The 16,132-nt window shown below is 42.8% G+C and overlaps 1 protein-coding gene across 1 annotated transcript in view; it reads left to right on the top strand.

Annotated features, from left to right (window-relative positions):
* Positions 1 to 16,132, top strand: part of LOC141101706 (vomeronasal type-2 receptor 26-like) — a 173,799-nt gene that overhangs the window by 31,967 nt on the left and 125,700 nt on the right. The window contains exon 2 of the mRNA XM_073594171.1: positions 4,733 to 5,024. Coding sequence (XP_073450272.1) covers positions 4,733 to 5,024 — 292 coding nt within the window. The remainder of the gene's footprint in view (positions 1 to 4,732; positions 5,025 to 16,132) is intronic.

Below are 16,132 nucleotides of genomic sequence, written 5' to 3' on the forward strand. Positions count from 1 at the left end.
GGATAATATGTAAGAGAAAAATTAAAACTTCCACATGGTGCAGGTAAAAAGGGGAGATTTTTATTTCTAAAAAACTAAACAAATAAAATAGTGATCACTTAAATAGTAAAGACAGCATGGAGAGGGGGTAACCGTCTGACGCGTTTCGACCAAATGGTCATCTACTGGGGCAGTAGATGACCATAATTTTCTTCTGTTGTTTTTGTCACAACGTATGTAGCTGCTTCTTTGTTTTGTTATTTTAGTGAGCGCAGTGTTTTTGTACATTTTTATTAATATCCATACCAGACCTGTATGGATTTTGAGGGGACCCCCACAATTTTTTTTTTAATTTTTGGTTCGGGGTTTCCCTTAATATTCATACCAGACACAAAGGGCCTGGTAATGGACTTGGGGGAACCCATGCCATTTTTTTCAATGAGTTTTATCTATATTGCCGAGACCCGACAATTCATTACAGCCTCAATCAGTTTTAAATGACTTTTTTTTCCTTTAGAAACTTAATTTTGCTGTGGTACTGTTCTGAACACGGGAAAACTGCTCCACTTTACAGGCATACTATAGACCCCCCCCCCAGGCACGAAATTTAAAGGAATATTTCAATTTTATTGTTTCACTTTAAGCATTATTAAATCACTGCTCCCGAAAAAACTGCAGTTTTTAAAACTTTTTTTGCATTGATACATGTTCCCTGGGGCAGGACCCGGGTCCCCAAGCACTTTTTATGACAATAACTTGCATATAAGCCTTTAAAATGAGCACTTTTGATTTTTCATGTTCGTGTCCCATAGACTTTAATGGTGTTTGTGTGTGCATCCAAATTTTTTGCTTGTTCACAAGTTCTGGTGCGAACCGAACAGGGGTGTTTGGCTCATCCTTAGTTAGAAGTAGGGATAAGCTTCGAGTTCGACTCATGTTCGACTCGAACATCGGCTGTTCGCAAATTCGACTGCCACGGAACACCCTTTAAAAGTCTATGGGAGAAATCAAAAGTGCTAATTTTAAAGGCTTATATGCAAGTTATTGTCATAAAAAGTGTTTGGGGACCTTGGTCCTGCCCCAGGGGACATAGATCAATGCAAAAAAAGTTTTAAAAACGGACGTTTTTTCAGGAGTAGTGATTTTAATAATGCTTAAAGTCAAACAATAAAAGTGTAATATCCCTTTAAATTTCATAGCTGGGGGGTGTCTATAGTATGCCTGTAAAGGGGCGCATGTTTCCCGTGTTTAGAACAGTCTGACAGCAAAATGATATTTCAAAGGAAAAAAAGTCATTTAAAACTACTCGCGGCTATTGCATTGCCGGTCCGACAATACACATAAAAGTTCATTGATAAAAACGGCATGGGAATTCCCCACGGGGAACCCCGAACCAAAATTTAAAAAAAAAATGACGTGGGGGTCCCCCTAAATTCCATACCAGGCCCTTCAGTTCTGGTATGGATATTAAGGGGAACCCCGGCCAAAATAAAAAAAAAATGACGTGGGGGTCCCCCTAAATTCCATACCAGACCCTTATCTGAGCACGCAACCTGGCAGGCCGCAGGAAAAGAGGGGGGATGAGAGAGCACCCCCCCTCCTGAACCGTACCAGGCCACATGCCCTGAACATTGGGAGGGTGCTTTGGGGTAGCCCCCCAAAACACCTTGTCCCCATGTTGATAAGGACAAGGGCCTCATCCCCACAACCCTGGCCGGTGGTTGTGGGGGTCTGCGGGCGGGGGGCTTATCGGAATCTGGAAGCCCCCTTTAACAAGGGGACCCCCAGATCCCGACCCCCCCCTGTGTGAAATGGTAAGGGGGTACAAAAGTACCCCTACCATTTCACTAAAAAACTGTCAAAAATGTTAAAAATGACAAGAGACAGTTTTTGACAATTCCTTTATTTAAATGCTTCTTCTTTCTTCTTTCTTCTATCTTCCTTCATCTTCTTCTTCTGGCTCTTCTGATTCTTCCTCCGGTGTTCTCGTCCAGCATCTCCTTCACGGCGTCTTCATGCTCTGAGGTGAGCATACTAGCCTAAGGGGACCACTGAAGTGCACCGGAGCATGGTTTGCAACACCTAGGATATTTCAGCATGATGATTGATATCACATTTGGACATCACCTGCACGCACTGATTTGGAGTGTTATATAGAACTTTTTTATCTATTACTTTGCAATTATATATTAGGGCACTCATGATGCCTTGTATGAAGCACTAAGCACTTTTTGTATTCATTTATGCACTTTACTGTTTGGATTGATATAATTGATGTTTTTATACCAATCCAACGTTCGCACTTTGCACTTTTATATGTAAGTAATATGTACAGTAATATGCATTTCTAGATTTATACGCACATAATTGAAGTTTATTTGATTTATTATTTGTTTGTTTGGTTCACTCGAGAGCAGCGCATATTTTCCAAATGCAGGATCTTATACCTATTAGTGATGGTGAGAAGGTTGAGAAGGCAGAGATGAAGAGTGTGCTTGGAGAAGTCAGGTAGGACTGGAGTTGAAGCTTGGAGAATTGGTCGTGAATATGATCTGCTTTACGGAACGCCATCAGGAATTGCTCCTTAAGCTAATAGAAATGCACCCAGAGGATGACATCCCTAGGAACTTGGGATAGGAGTTAGCTGGGTCTAGGGAACCCTGTGAATTCGATCAACGGTCAAATCTGTTGACGTAAGAGTAGGTATAATTGCCAGGAAGAGATCTTGCGCAATTGTGGTAGTTGGGATTGCTGGACCATTTCCGGGACCCTCCGAATCTTCAAGTTATTATGATGAGACCTGTCCTCCAATCCACCACTTTACACTTCAGCCATGCAATTTCATCCTCATATGTGCTGAGTGTGCATCGACTAGCGTATTGAAAGATTCTGCATAATCACACAATTTGTCCTCTATATGATTCACCCTATCTCTCAGGACTTGTATGTCAGTTTGCATGCAGTGGAAGTATGATTTCATATAGATTTGGAGAGACTCCCTGAGGGAAGTTAGCATGTTTAAGCACAGTCTCTAAGACTGGGTGGTCTGAGGTGGTGATCACAACAAAGAGGTCTGTGTGTGGTTGTGAGGCCTCTGGTTCAGTAGGCTGTGCTCTCACCTCCATGTTCAGAGATCCTGGGGCATCATCTGAGGAGTCCCTCCAAAGCCTGGAATTCGTTGGACTTCTTGTGGAGGCCCCTGAAGGATGGGAACTAGCTTGTAAACCCATGTGGCTGAGCCCCCTGTGGAGGGCAGGGGCCTGCGCCATGTCTTGAGGAGGCTCCATTCTCCCTCTGAGAGCCGCCGCAGGCACCATTTTGATGAGCACCAGTGGGGAGTTTGCAGAAGAAGCCATATAGCTTGACAGGCCGCTGCACTTCCCTCTTTCTATGGGGTATAGCTGAGGGTTGCCTGAGGTGGAGCGAGCAAAAACCTCTGCTCTGATGTCTGCAGGGGCCCAGGAATCATTGATTGTCTCATCGCTTGAGTGTCAGGCGGCCATTCAGCAGCGCGTTCACTATGCCCCCTGACATTGACTATCACCCTTTACCTTATATAGGTAATGACAGCTCAGGGAGCAGCTATTCGGCTAGTGTTACCATTGGGATCAACTGCATGTGTCAGGTCTTCTGTTTTTTTTTCCAGCAATTAAGCAGGTGTCAGGCATCATGACTGATGATGGATTTACAATGAGGAATATTTTTTGAGGATTTATATTTTTTTTAAATAAAGGATTTGCCAAATATTTGAGTATAGTTATTTATTTTTAAAAAATTTTTTGTGAATGAGTAGGGCTACTCGTGGGAGGCAGGTATCTACAGACCCCCTTATTATAAAAGGGGGCATTCAGATTCTGCTAAGATCCTCATGTGCAAACCACCAGGCAAGATATGTGGGGAAGAGGCCCTTGATCTCATTAACAGGGGGACAGGCTGCTTTACCAGGGGGTCGCCCCCCGGCAAGGTACCCCTCCTGATCAGGGCATGTAGCCTGATATGGTTCAGGAGGGGAGGCACATGCTCAGTCTCCCTTTCCCAATCCAGCCTGGCTGCATGCTTGGATTAACGGTCTTGTATAGATTTTTAGGAGGAACTCACTGTTTTGTTATGTTTTTTACGTGGAGGCCCATTAAAATCTGTGCCAGAATCAAAGGGTCTGGTATGTATTTTCTGAGGGACCTCATGCATTTTTTTTGTGCGAAGTACCTCCTTAAAATCCATACGAGACTTAAAGGGTTTCACTTTAAGCATTTAAAAAAATCACTACTTTGGACAGAATGGTTTCTTAATGTATTTTATTTTTTTGCATTGGTACATGTTCCCTAGGTAAATGCCCACCACCTTTTGACACCCCTTTGCCTATTAGGGCAGAAAATTAGCAGGTTTAATTAAAGTGGTTTTAGTGAAGTTGACCAAATTTCCTGATGAACTGAACCCAAGGCAGTTTGGCTCATCACTACCTGCCAGACCTGTGCAGATTATACCAAAACAGTCCACAAGTAGATCAAAAGGCCACATGACTGGTTTAAACACCTAGTGGTGAGACTTTAATTTACAGACATGCTGTGAAAAACTTAGCAATAACTCAACATGGTTTTTGCTGTTTTATATATTTCCCAGGAAGCATTGCCTAAAAGTCTTTCCCTCTGTATTTAATGTTAACCTGATCACATATATGAATATTTTAAAAATATTTTTACAAATATATAGAAATTAATAACTTACTGTTTTGGAAAAAAAAAACTTTTTGTAGACCTTCTTTCGAGCATCACTTGAACCTCCTAGCTTTCCTTTCCGCAATTGATAATATTAACCAGGATCCAGACATCTTACCCAATATCACTCTCGGCTTCCATCTATATGATTCATGGTTGGAACCCAGGAAGGCTGTACAGAGTGTTCTGCAGATCTTATCTGGACCAAATGGGACAATTCCTAGTTATTCATGTAAAGGACAAGGCAAGCTGGCTGGTGTTATTGGAGATCGCTATTCATCCACTACAATCCCAATTGCCCAAATCCTCAGATTGTACAGATACACACAGGTGAGTGAAAACTACTTGTATATTTGTAATACTGTTCTATGTCAACAGAGACAATAATATACATTTTACAAAAACATGCCAGTCTATGAAAGTTAAAGTGTATGTAAACTCAGTTAAAATTAATGATTACACAGCTGGCACCATCACTAAGGATTTTGCCTTATTTTCCATAATTACAATCCAATCCAATTAAAATCCAATCAATGTGCTGCGCTTCTAAACCAACCTTAAAACATCCTTCTAAACAGATCCTATGTATCACTCTATATATACTGTATAACATCAAGTGCTTATGTAATAAATCCCTGCGTGCAAATAACAAAACAAAAAAAATAAAAATATATAAAAAAATATATATACAATATTGTCAACTTCTTATCTCACATTCAATCACAACAATCCCAATATCATAACTAAATTTTGATTTATCAAGCGAGGTCAGAGTGGTGCACTACAAGCACCCTAAATATGTGAGTAGTGATTTGTTGACATTTTAATAAAGTGTTGGTTTTAAATGATATAAGTACTATGGAAGTATTTTTTCTTGCATACGTAAATCTTATGGTAAGAGACATTACCACAGCCAAAGAGGATTGAAGGTAGACAGAACACCCTTACTCATTAGTCCGCTGGTGACTAAAAGGTGAGCACTGATCAAACTTAATTGTGGGGTCACTAGCATAGAGTTGAGAGCACACCCAGAAGGGGAGCACGAGTGGGGTGTTCCCTAGAAGTTTTTACTCCCTTAATGATCAGTCCATTTTTTGCAATACGGCACTGTGTTATTTTAACTGACAATTGCTTGGTCGTGCGACACTGTACCAAAATAAAATTATCTCCTTTTTTTCCCTCAAACAGAGCTTTCTTTTGCCAGTATTTGATCACCTCTGTGTTTTTTTATTGTTTGCGTTATAAACAAAAAAAGACCAACAATTTTGAAAAAATAACAATATTTTTTATTTTATGCTATAAAACACATCCAATAAAAAAAATTGAAAAAAGCTAATTTCTTCATAAGTTTAGGCCAATATGTATTCTGCTACATATTTTTGGTTATAGCATCTACAAACTAGGGGATATTTTTATGGAATTTTTGTTTAATTATTTTTTTTTACTAGTAATGTCGGCCATCATTAATGGTACTGCAACATTGTGGTGGACAAATCAGACACCTAACTGACTCTTTTTGGGGACAAGTGACATTATTACAGTGATAAGTGCTAAATAATATGCACTGGGAGGGGGCGTGGCTTGCCGGCGGAGTGCATGGAAGCCTGAATTCTCACCTCCGCAAACCTACCCAGCTAAGAGCGACTCCTAGCCTGCAAACCGAGGGCAAAATCATCCTGCATAACTCCCAGAGCCTCCTGCTACCTCCGGGTGCAATGTTGAAGCCTAGGAAGCATCTGAAGGGGCCGCAGAAGCTGACAAACTTCTTCCCTATAACGGACACCACCGAGGGCAAGATGGTGCCGACAGCCTCCTCAAGCACACAGCGCGGCTCCTCTCTCCACACACTGGCTTCACCTTCACACAACAGAAGCACCTCTCCTCCTCTCCAGTGGCGGACTGTGAGTCATCTCCCCCTGCTTCTCCCTCCACAGCTAGTCCAGCTAACTCAAAGCCCCACAGGGATGACACAGACCTTAACCAGCCCAGCAATTCCTCCTTCACCCTGCCAATTACTTATCCCCAGCAACCCTCAACAATAGACGCATTCCCTGCCACAAACCAACCAATCTCTGAGATGACAACGAAGAACATGCTCATCTCACTGAAACACACTCTGTATACAGATCTTTCTGCCTCAGTATCCTCCTTAGCTACTGTAGTACAAGCACAAGACCAGCATTTACTACATGTAGAAACCAAAATGACAGATCTCTACACTGCGCACAATGAGCTGATTGATGTATATACAGAACAGGAGTATGAATTACACTTGATTAAACTTAAACTGGCAGATTTAGCAGACCGTTCCCGTCGGAACAATATAAAATTCCGCAACATACCAGAGTCAATACAGCAATCTGACCTGGTTCAATACCTACAGAAGCTAATGAGGTCCATAGTACCTGACCTGACCGACCGGGATTTGGAAATAGATCGGGCACATAGACTCCCAAAAACACCTCACCTTCCTGAATCAAAACCCAGTGATGTACTCACCCGCATTCACTTTTTCACTGCAAAAGGGAAAGTGATGTATGCTGCAAAGTGCTCACCTGCCCTTCCAGAACCATTTGCCACTATCAAATTGTATGCAGATCTCTCAAAAACAACAATGGATACCCGGCGACAATTGGCCACTATCACAAAATCATTACAGAACCACCAAATCCCCTACAAGTGGGGCTTTCCTGTTAAGTTGCTAATAACCGACCAAAGCAAAACGTATACCATTAGATCACTTGCTGGGGTCCTCAAACTCCTAAGAGACTGGCGTCTCATCACTGAGGAATCCACTCTCCCTGACGACCCTTCAGCTTCACAAATGGACGTGGAATGGTCCCTTCAGGATGCTTTGGGAAACCTGAATGCCCTCCACCCACCATCTTACTATCCAGCTGGGTAGTAGCGGTTCACTCTGCAGAAGCCAAGTTCCATTCTCGCAGACCCGTCTGTGACGGCAACCGCTGAGAATCACTGTTCTCCCCCCAGTTAGCACCAGCAGTAGTTACTGCACATTGAGCTCAATAGATAAAGAGCTCCCATTTTTTTATTCCCTCTATACCCCTGGGCTCACCAGCCCCTCATTGAGACTACCAATACCCTGAATTATATAACTATCTAACCCACCTTGAGACCACAGTTGCAGCCGCTAAGGCTGGAGAACTTTTCTCTAACACTACCCACACAAATCCTAACTATCTCCTAGCACAACAAAGATTCAGAATATTATACAAACCTGAAGCACAACATGCCTATCAAGATCGTCTCTCTAAATGTCAGAGGCTTAAATAGCCCACAGAAAAGAATGACACTGCAAAAAGAAACTACAAAACAGCAAGCTGACATAATCTTTGAACAAGGGATGTACTTTGCTTCAGCAAAAACCCCGACAATCAAAATTAATTTATATAACCAACTTTTTCTTGCCTCAGGCCCAAAAAAGAAAAGCGGTATCCTAATAGCGAATAAAGACAGCCTCCAGTTCAAACTTCACCAAACTTATGAAGACCCCCAAGGTTGGTATCTAAATTTGATTTGTGATATAAGACAGTCCACCTACACTCTGGTCAATCTATATGGGCCAAATACTAAACAACTCAGCTTCCACAGACGCCTGTATAGAAAACTCGAAAACATGCGAAGAGGATGCCTTATCCTAGGGGGTGATTTCAACATAGTTGGGGACCCCTCAATGGACACTTCTACACACAAACAATGGCAGCGAGAGGCACTAAACCCCTTTCTTCGAACAACAAACCTCTTTGATGTATAGAGATGCCAGCATGGGTCCGAAAAAGACTACACATACTTCTCCCCTTCACAGAAGACCTACTCACGCATAGATATGTTAGTGGTTGACAAATGAACTCTACAAAATATCAAGAGCTCTGAGATAGATACCATTTCCTGGTTGGACCACACCCCAATATCTATAACTGTGGACGATCACCAAAGAGGTCCTCCACGAATATGGAGACTCAACCCCACCCTACTAGCGGACAAAGAAATTTGTCAGGAACTCATTCAAGAACATCATGCCTTCTTCGAACTGAACGCTCTCCCCAAAACTAATACCTGTACGCTTTGGTCAACATACAAGGCTTATATGCGTGGAATTATTATTAAGCTAAATAAGAGACTGAAGAACCAGACGAACAGACAAATTGACGAGATCATGCTACAAATTGAAAATTTAGGAAGCAAAACAAAACTCATCCTTTTCACAAACTATCCAGTGAACTTGAGCTGAGACAGACACTCAGGTCATTACACCTGTACAAATATGAAAACAACCTTAAAAACACTAAAGCCAACCATTATGCACTCAGTAACAAATCAGGAGCTCTATTGGCTTGAACAGTCAAAGTGCAACGTTTGAAAACTAAAATCTCCTCTCTCCTCCACCCCACCTCTAGACAACTCCTAACAGACCCGCAAGACATTGCAAATGCATTTAGCAAATATTACTCCTCTTTATATAATTTAAAGAGAACCTATTGATGTACCACCACCTGAATCTGCTATTCAAAATTTTTTAAATTCTACAACCCTACCCACTATCTTAGCCTCCCAACTTGAGTCTCTGTCTCAGCCCTTCGCCATAGAGGAAATAACCGAAGCCATCTAAGAACTACCCCTACATAAGTCCCCTGGAGAAGATGGGTTTTCAAATGAATTTTATAAGCAAAGACATACTAGCACCCCAATTAATGACCCTATTCAACTTTGCTGGTTCGTCTGGGTCCCTATCAATAGACTTGCTATGTTCAACTATTGTAACCATACCAAAACCAGATAAAGATCCTTCCTCAACTGCAAATTATAGGCCAATTTCTCTTTTAAACACTGGCATAAAAATACTAGCCAAGGTCCTTGCCAAAAGATTAATCACATACCTCCCATCTTTAGTGCACCCCTACCAAGTCGGGTTTATCCCCGGCCGCCAGGCACCGGATGCCACGAGAAGGGTAATGAACCTTATACACCATGCAACCCAAACACAAATGCCTTCTCTGATCCTATCTCTGGATGCAGAGAAGGCGTTTGATAGAATACAGTGGGGTTTTCTCAAAGAGGTCCTAGTCAAATTTGGAATCACAGGATGGTTCTAAAATGCAATACTTTCTCTCTACTCTAATCCCTCAGCAAGAGAACTCACAGGAGGAGCCCTATCCACCCCATTCACCATAACGAACAGCACACACCAGGGATGTTCCCTCTCTCCACTTATTTTTGCCCTGTAATGGAACCCCTAGAGACCAAAATCAGAACTGATAAACAAATCTCAGGAATTAAAAGCAATAACACAAACCATAAAATAAGTTTATTCGCAGATGATGTGATACTAATGATTACTAAACCAAAACAGTCCCTCCAGAAAATACAAGAAATTATAATTCAATTTAGCAAGGTCTCCTTTTATAAGCAAAATGTATCAAAATCTGTAATAATGCCCACACAATTAGAATCCCACCTTCGGAAAATAACTCCATTCACTTGGGTAAAATACTCTATTCCCTACCTAGGAATACAAATAGCACCATCTCTAAAACAATTTTTTACACTTAACTACCAGATTTTTCTCCAAAAACTCCTCCTCAATTGTTGCTCTCACTATGCTCAACAGGACTCTCCAAAATAGGTAGGATCACTACCCTTAAGATGATAATACTACCAAAACTCTTGTACCTATTCCGCACACTGATAATACCCTTCCCTCAATCCTTCTTAACCTCCGTCCAAAGGCAAATCTCAAAATGTATATGGGGAGAAAGACCTCCTAGATGTGCCAACTAGATCTTAACCAGACCGTATAAAAAGGGAGGAGTTGGCCTCCCTTACATTAGCAGTTACTACCATGCCTCCATCTTAGACCAAATATACTACTGGGGGCTAGGGATGAGCTTCGAGTTCGAGTCGAACTCATGTTCGACTCAAACATTGGCTGTTCACAAGTTCGCCGAACAGCGAACAATTTGGGGTGTTCGCGGCAAATTCGAATGCCGCGGAACACCCTTTAAAAGTCTATGGGAGAAATCAAAAGTGCTAATTTTAAAGGCTTATATGCAAGTTATTGTCATAAAAAGTGTTTGGGGACCTGGGTCCTGCCCCAGGGGACATGAATCAATACAAAAAAAAGTTTTAAAAATGGCTGTTTTTTCAGGAGCAGTGATTTTAATAATGCTTAAAGTCAAACAATAAAAGTGTAATATCCCTTTAAATTTCGTAGCTGGGGGGTGTCTATAGTATGCCTGTAAAGGGGCGCATGTTTCCTGTGTTTATAACAGTCTGACAGCAAAATTACATTTCGAAGGAAAAAACCCATTTAAAACTACTCGCGGCTATTGCGTTGCCGGTCCGACAATACACATAGAAGTTCATTGATAAAAACGGCATGGGAATTCCCCACGGGGAACCCCGAACCAAAATTTAAAAAAAAAATGACGTGGGGTCCCCCTAAATTCCATACCAGACCCTTCAGGTCTGGTATGGATTTTAAGGGGAACCCCGCGCCAAAAAAAAAAAAAAACGGAGTGGGGTCCCCCAAAAATCCATACCAGACCCTTATCCGAGCACGCAACCTGGCAGGCCGCAGGAAAAGAGGGGGGGACGAGAGTGCGCCCCCCCTCCTGAACTGTACCAGGCCACATGCCCTCAACATTTGGAGGGTGCTTTGGGGTAGCCCCCAAAACACCTTGTCCCCATGTTAATGAGGACAAGGGCCTCATCCCCACAACCCTGGCCAGTGGTTGTGGGGGTCTGCGGGCGGGGGGCTTATCGGAATCTGGAAGCTCCCTTTAACAAGGGGAACCCCAGATCCCGGCCCCCCCCTGTGTGAAATGGTAAGGGGGTACTTACCCCTACCATTTCACTAAAAAACTGTCAAAAATGTTAAAAATGACAAGAGACAGTTTTTGACAATTCCTTTATTTAAATACTTCTTCTTTCTTCTATCTTCCTTCATCTTCTTCTTCTGGTTCTTCTGGCCCTTGTTCTCATCAACATGGGGACAAGGTTTTTTGGGGGACTACCCCAAAGCACCCTCCCAATGTTGAGGGCATGTGGCCTGGTACAGTTCAGAAGGGGGGGCGCTCTCTCGTCCCCCCTCTTTTTCTCTGTCCTGCCATCCTGCCAGGTTGCGTGCTCGGATAAGGGTCTGGTATGGATTTTTTGGGGGACTCCACGCCGTTTTTTTTTTTTTTTTGGGGGCGGGGTTCCCCTCAAAATCCGTACCAGACCTGAAGGGTCTGGTATGGAATTTAGGGGGACCCCCACTTCATTTTTTTTTAAATTTTGGCTGGGGTTCCCCTTAATATCCATACCAGACCTGAAGGGCCTGGTATGGAATTTAGGGGGACCCCCACGTCATTTTTTTTTTAAATTTTGGTTCCGGGTTCCCCTGTGGGGAATTCACATGCTGTTTTTATCAATGAACTTCTATGTGTATTGTCGGACCGGCAATGCAATAGCCGCGAGTAGCTTTAAATGGGTTTTTTCCTTTGAAATGTCATTTTGCTGTCAGACTATTCTGAACATGGGAAACATGCGCCCCTTTACAGGCATACTATAGACACCCCCCAGCTACGAAATTTAAAGGGATACTACACTTTTATTGTTTGACTTTAAGCATTATTAAAATCACTGCTCCTGAAAAAACGTCCGTTTTAAAAACTTTTTTTTGCATTGTCCCCTGGGGCAGGACCCAGGTCCCCAAACACTTTTTATGACAATAACTTGCATATAAGCCTTTAAAATTAGCACTTTTGATTATTCATGTTCGTGTCCCATAGACTTTAACGGTGTTCGTGTGTTCGAACGAACTTTTTTCCTGTTCGCATGTTCTGGTGCGAACCGAACAGGGGGGTGTTCGGCTCATCCCTACTGGTGACTAGGGATGAGCCGAACACCCCCCTGTTCAGTTCACACCAGAACATGCGAACAGGCAAAAAATTATTTCGAACACGTGAACACCGTTAAAGTCTATGGGACTCGAACATGAATAATCAAAAGTGCTAATTTTAAAGGCTTATATGCAAGTTATTGTCATAAAAAGTGTTTGGGGACCTGGGTCCTGCCCCAGGGGACATGGATCAATGAAAAAAAAAGTTTTAAAAATGGCCGTTTTTTCGAGAGCAGTGATTTTAATAATGCTTAAAGTCAAACAACAAAAATGTAATATTACTTTAAATTTCGTACCTGGGGGGTGTCTATAGTATGCCTGTAAAGGGGTGCATGTTTCCTGTGTTTAGAACAGTCTGACAGCAAAATGACATTTCAAAGGTAAAAAAGTCATTTAAAACTACTCACAGCTATTAATGAATTGTCAGTCTGACAATACACATAAAAGTTCATTGATAAAAACGGCATGGGAATTATCCACAGGGAACCCCGAACTAAATTTTTTTTTAAAAATGGAGTGGGGGTCCCCCTAAATTCCATACCAGGCTCTTTAGGTCTGGTATGGATATTAAGGGGAACCCCACCAAATTTTTTTTTAAAATGGCATGGGGTCCCCCCAAAAATCCATACCGGACCCTTATTCGAGCACACAACCTGGCAAGCCACAGGAAAAGAGGGGGGAATGAGAGAGCTCCCCCCCTCCTGAACCGTACCAGGCCACATGCCCTCAACATTGGGATGGTGCTTTGGGGAAGCCCCCCAAAACACCTTGTCCCCATGTTGATGGGGACAAGGGCCTCATCCCCACAACCCTTGCCCGGTGGTTGTGGGGGTCTGCGGGCGGGGGGCTTATCGGAATCTGGAAGCCCCTTTTAACAAGGGGACCCCAAGATCCCGACCCCCCCCTGTGTGAAATGGTAAGGGGGTACAAAAAAACCCTACCATTTCACAAAAAAAGTGTCAAAAATGTTAAAAATGACAAGAGACAGTTTTTGACAATTCCTTTAGTTAAATGCTTCTTCTTTCTATCGTCTTTCTTCTATCTTCTTTCTTCTAACTTCCTTTGGTTTCTTCCTCCATCTTCTTCTTCCTCTGGTTCTTCCTTCGATCCTCTGTGTTCTCGTCCGACATCTTCCTCCGCGGCGTCTTCTTCCCTTCTTCGTTCTTGGGCTGCTCTGAATCCATGATCCCGCTGTGTGACGCTTCTCGTCTTCTGACACGTCTTAAATAACAGAGGGCGGGGCCACCCATTGACCCTGCCCCCCTCTGACGCATGGGGACTTGACGGGGACTTCCCTATGGGTTTCCCCATGACGTCAGAGGGGGGCAGGGTCACCCGGTTACGTAAACCCCAAAGCAACCTCCCAATGTTGAGGGCATGTGGCCTGGTACGGTTCAGGAGGGGGCTGCTCTCTCGTCCCCCTCTTTTCCTGCAGCCTGCCAGGTTGCATGCTCAGATAAGGGTCTGATATGGATTTTTGGGGAGACCCCACACCATTTTTTTTTTAATTTTTGGTGTGGGGTTTCCCTTAAAATCCATGTCAGACCTGAAGGGTCTGGTATGGATTTTGAGGGGGACGCCTATGCCATTTTTTTTTTAATTTTGGTGCAGGGTTCCCCTTAATATCCATACCAGACGTGAAGTGCCTGGTATGGAATTTAGGGGGACCCCACGCCATTTTTAAAAAAAAATTTGGTTTGGGGTTCCCCTGTGGGGAAATCCCATGCTGTTTTTATCAATGAACTTTTATGTGTATTGTCGGACCAACAATTCATTAATAGCCGTGAGTAGGTATAAGCCGAACACCCCCTGGTTCGGTTCACACCAGAACCTGCGAACGGACCGAAAATTCGCATGAACGTTAGAACCCCATTGACGTCTATGGGACTTGAACATTTGAAATCAAAAGTGCTAATTTTAAAAGGCTAATTTGCATGGTATTGTCCTAAAAAGGGTTTGGGGACCTGGGTCCTGCCCCAGGGGACATGTATCAATGCAAAAAAAAGTTTTAAAAACGGCCGTTTTTTCGGGAGCAGTGATTTTAATGATGCTTAAAGTAAAAAAAAAAAAAAGTGAAATATTCCTTTAAATATCGTACCTGGGGGGTGTCTATAGTATGCGGCATGTGTTTCCCGTGCCTAGAACAGTCCCTGCACAAAATTACATTTTTAAAGGAATAAAAGTCATTTAATACTGCTTGCGGCTTTAATGTAATGTCGGGTCCTGGCAATATGGATGAAAATCAGTGAGACAAACGGTATGGGTACCCCCCAGTCCATTACTAGGCCCTTTGGGGCTTGTATGGATAGTAAGGGGAACCCCGCACACGAATTAAAAAAAGGAAAGGTGTCGGGCCACCAGGCCCTATATACTCTGAACAGCAGTATACAGGCGGTGCAAACAAGACAGGGACTGTAGGTTTGTTGTTAAGTAGAATCTATTTGTAATTTTGAACTGGTACATTTTTAACATGTTTAGCTCCAGCCAAAAAATCTATTTTAAGCTTTTTGAAAAACATAGGGAAGGGTTATCACCCCTGTGACATTTGTTCAGGAGATTTCACCTCACTTTCTGTCCCAATGACAAATGTTTTTAGAAAATTTGGGGTTTTTAGTGAAACAAGGATTGGTGATAAAGCATCAGTGGAAAGGAGAAATGTTTTTCCCATATTAACTCTTATGCCCCATACACATGGTCGGACATTGATCGGACATTCCAACAACAAAATCCTAGGATTTTTTCCGACGGATGTTGGCTCAAACTTGTCTTGCATACACACGGTCACACAAAGTTGTCGGAAAATCCGATCATTCTGAGCGCGGTGACGTAAAAAACGTACGTCGGAATTATAAATGGGGCAGTAGCCAATAGCTTTCATCTCTTTATTTATTCTGAGCATGCGTGGCACTTTGTGCGTCAGATTTGTGTACACACGATCGGAATTTCCGACAACGGATTTTGTTGTCGGAAAATTTTATAGCCTGCTCTCAAACTTTGTGTGTCAGAAAATCCGATGGAAAATGTGTGATGGAGCCCACACACGGTCGGAATTTCCGACAACAAGGTCCTATCACGCATTTTCCATCGAAAAATCCGACCGTGTGTACAGGGCATTACAGGAGAGAATTTCCCTTCCTAGGGGTAGATTTCATCTCACTTCCTGTTGTCTCCTTCCGCTTGCAAGTAGGTGTCGTTTGTAAGTTGGATATTTTTAATTAGGGGCCTGCCCTATATACTCTGCAGAAATTGTGGCCTTAGGTGTTGGTGTAGCCATAACACTGTAAGCCCTCACAGGGCCCTGCTATGAAATATTAGATCAAGAATTGTAATTACATGCCCCTGTTGAACAGGGGCAGAAAAATTGGGCCTTTGGTGGTGGTGCTGGTGCCACAACACTGTAAGTCCCTACAGTTACTCTTGGTGGGCGCAGAAACGGGCGCTGCTGTGAAATATTAGATCAAGAATTGTAATTACATGTCCCTGTTAAACAACGGCTGAAAAATTGGGCTTTAGGCACTTGTGCTGGTGCCACAAC

The sequence above is a fragment of the Aquarana catesbeiana genome, linkage group LG01 (assembly GCF_042186555.1).
Source record: "Aquarana catesbeiana isolate 2022-GZ linkage group LG01, ASM4218655v1, whole genome shotgun sequence".
NCBI classification, from domain to species: domain Eukaryota; kingdom Metazoa; phylum Chordata; class Amphibia; order Anura; family Ranidae; genus Aquarana; species Aquarana catesbeiana.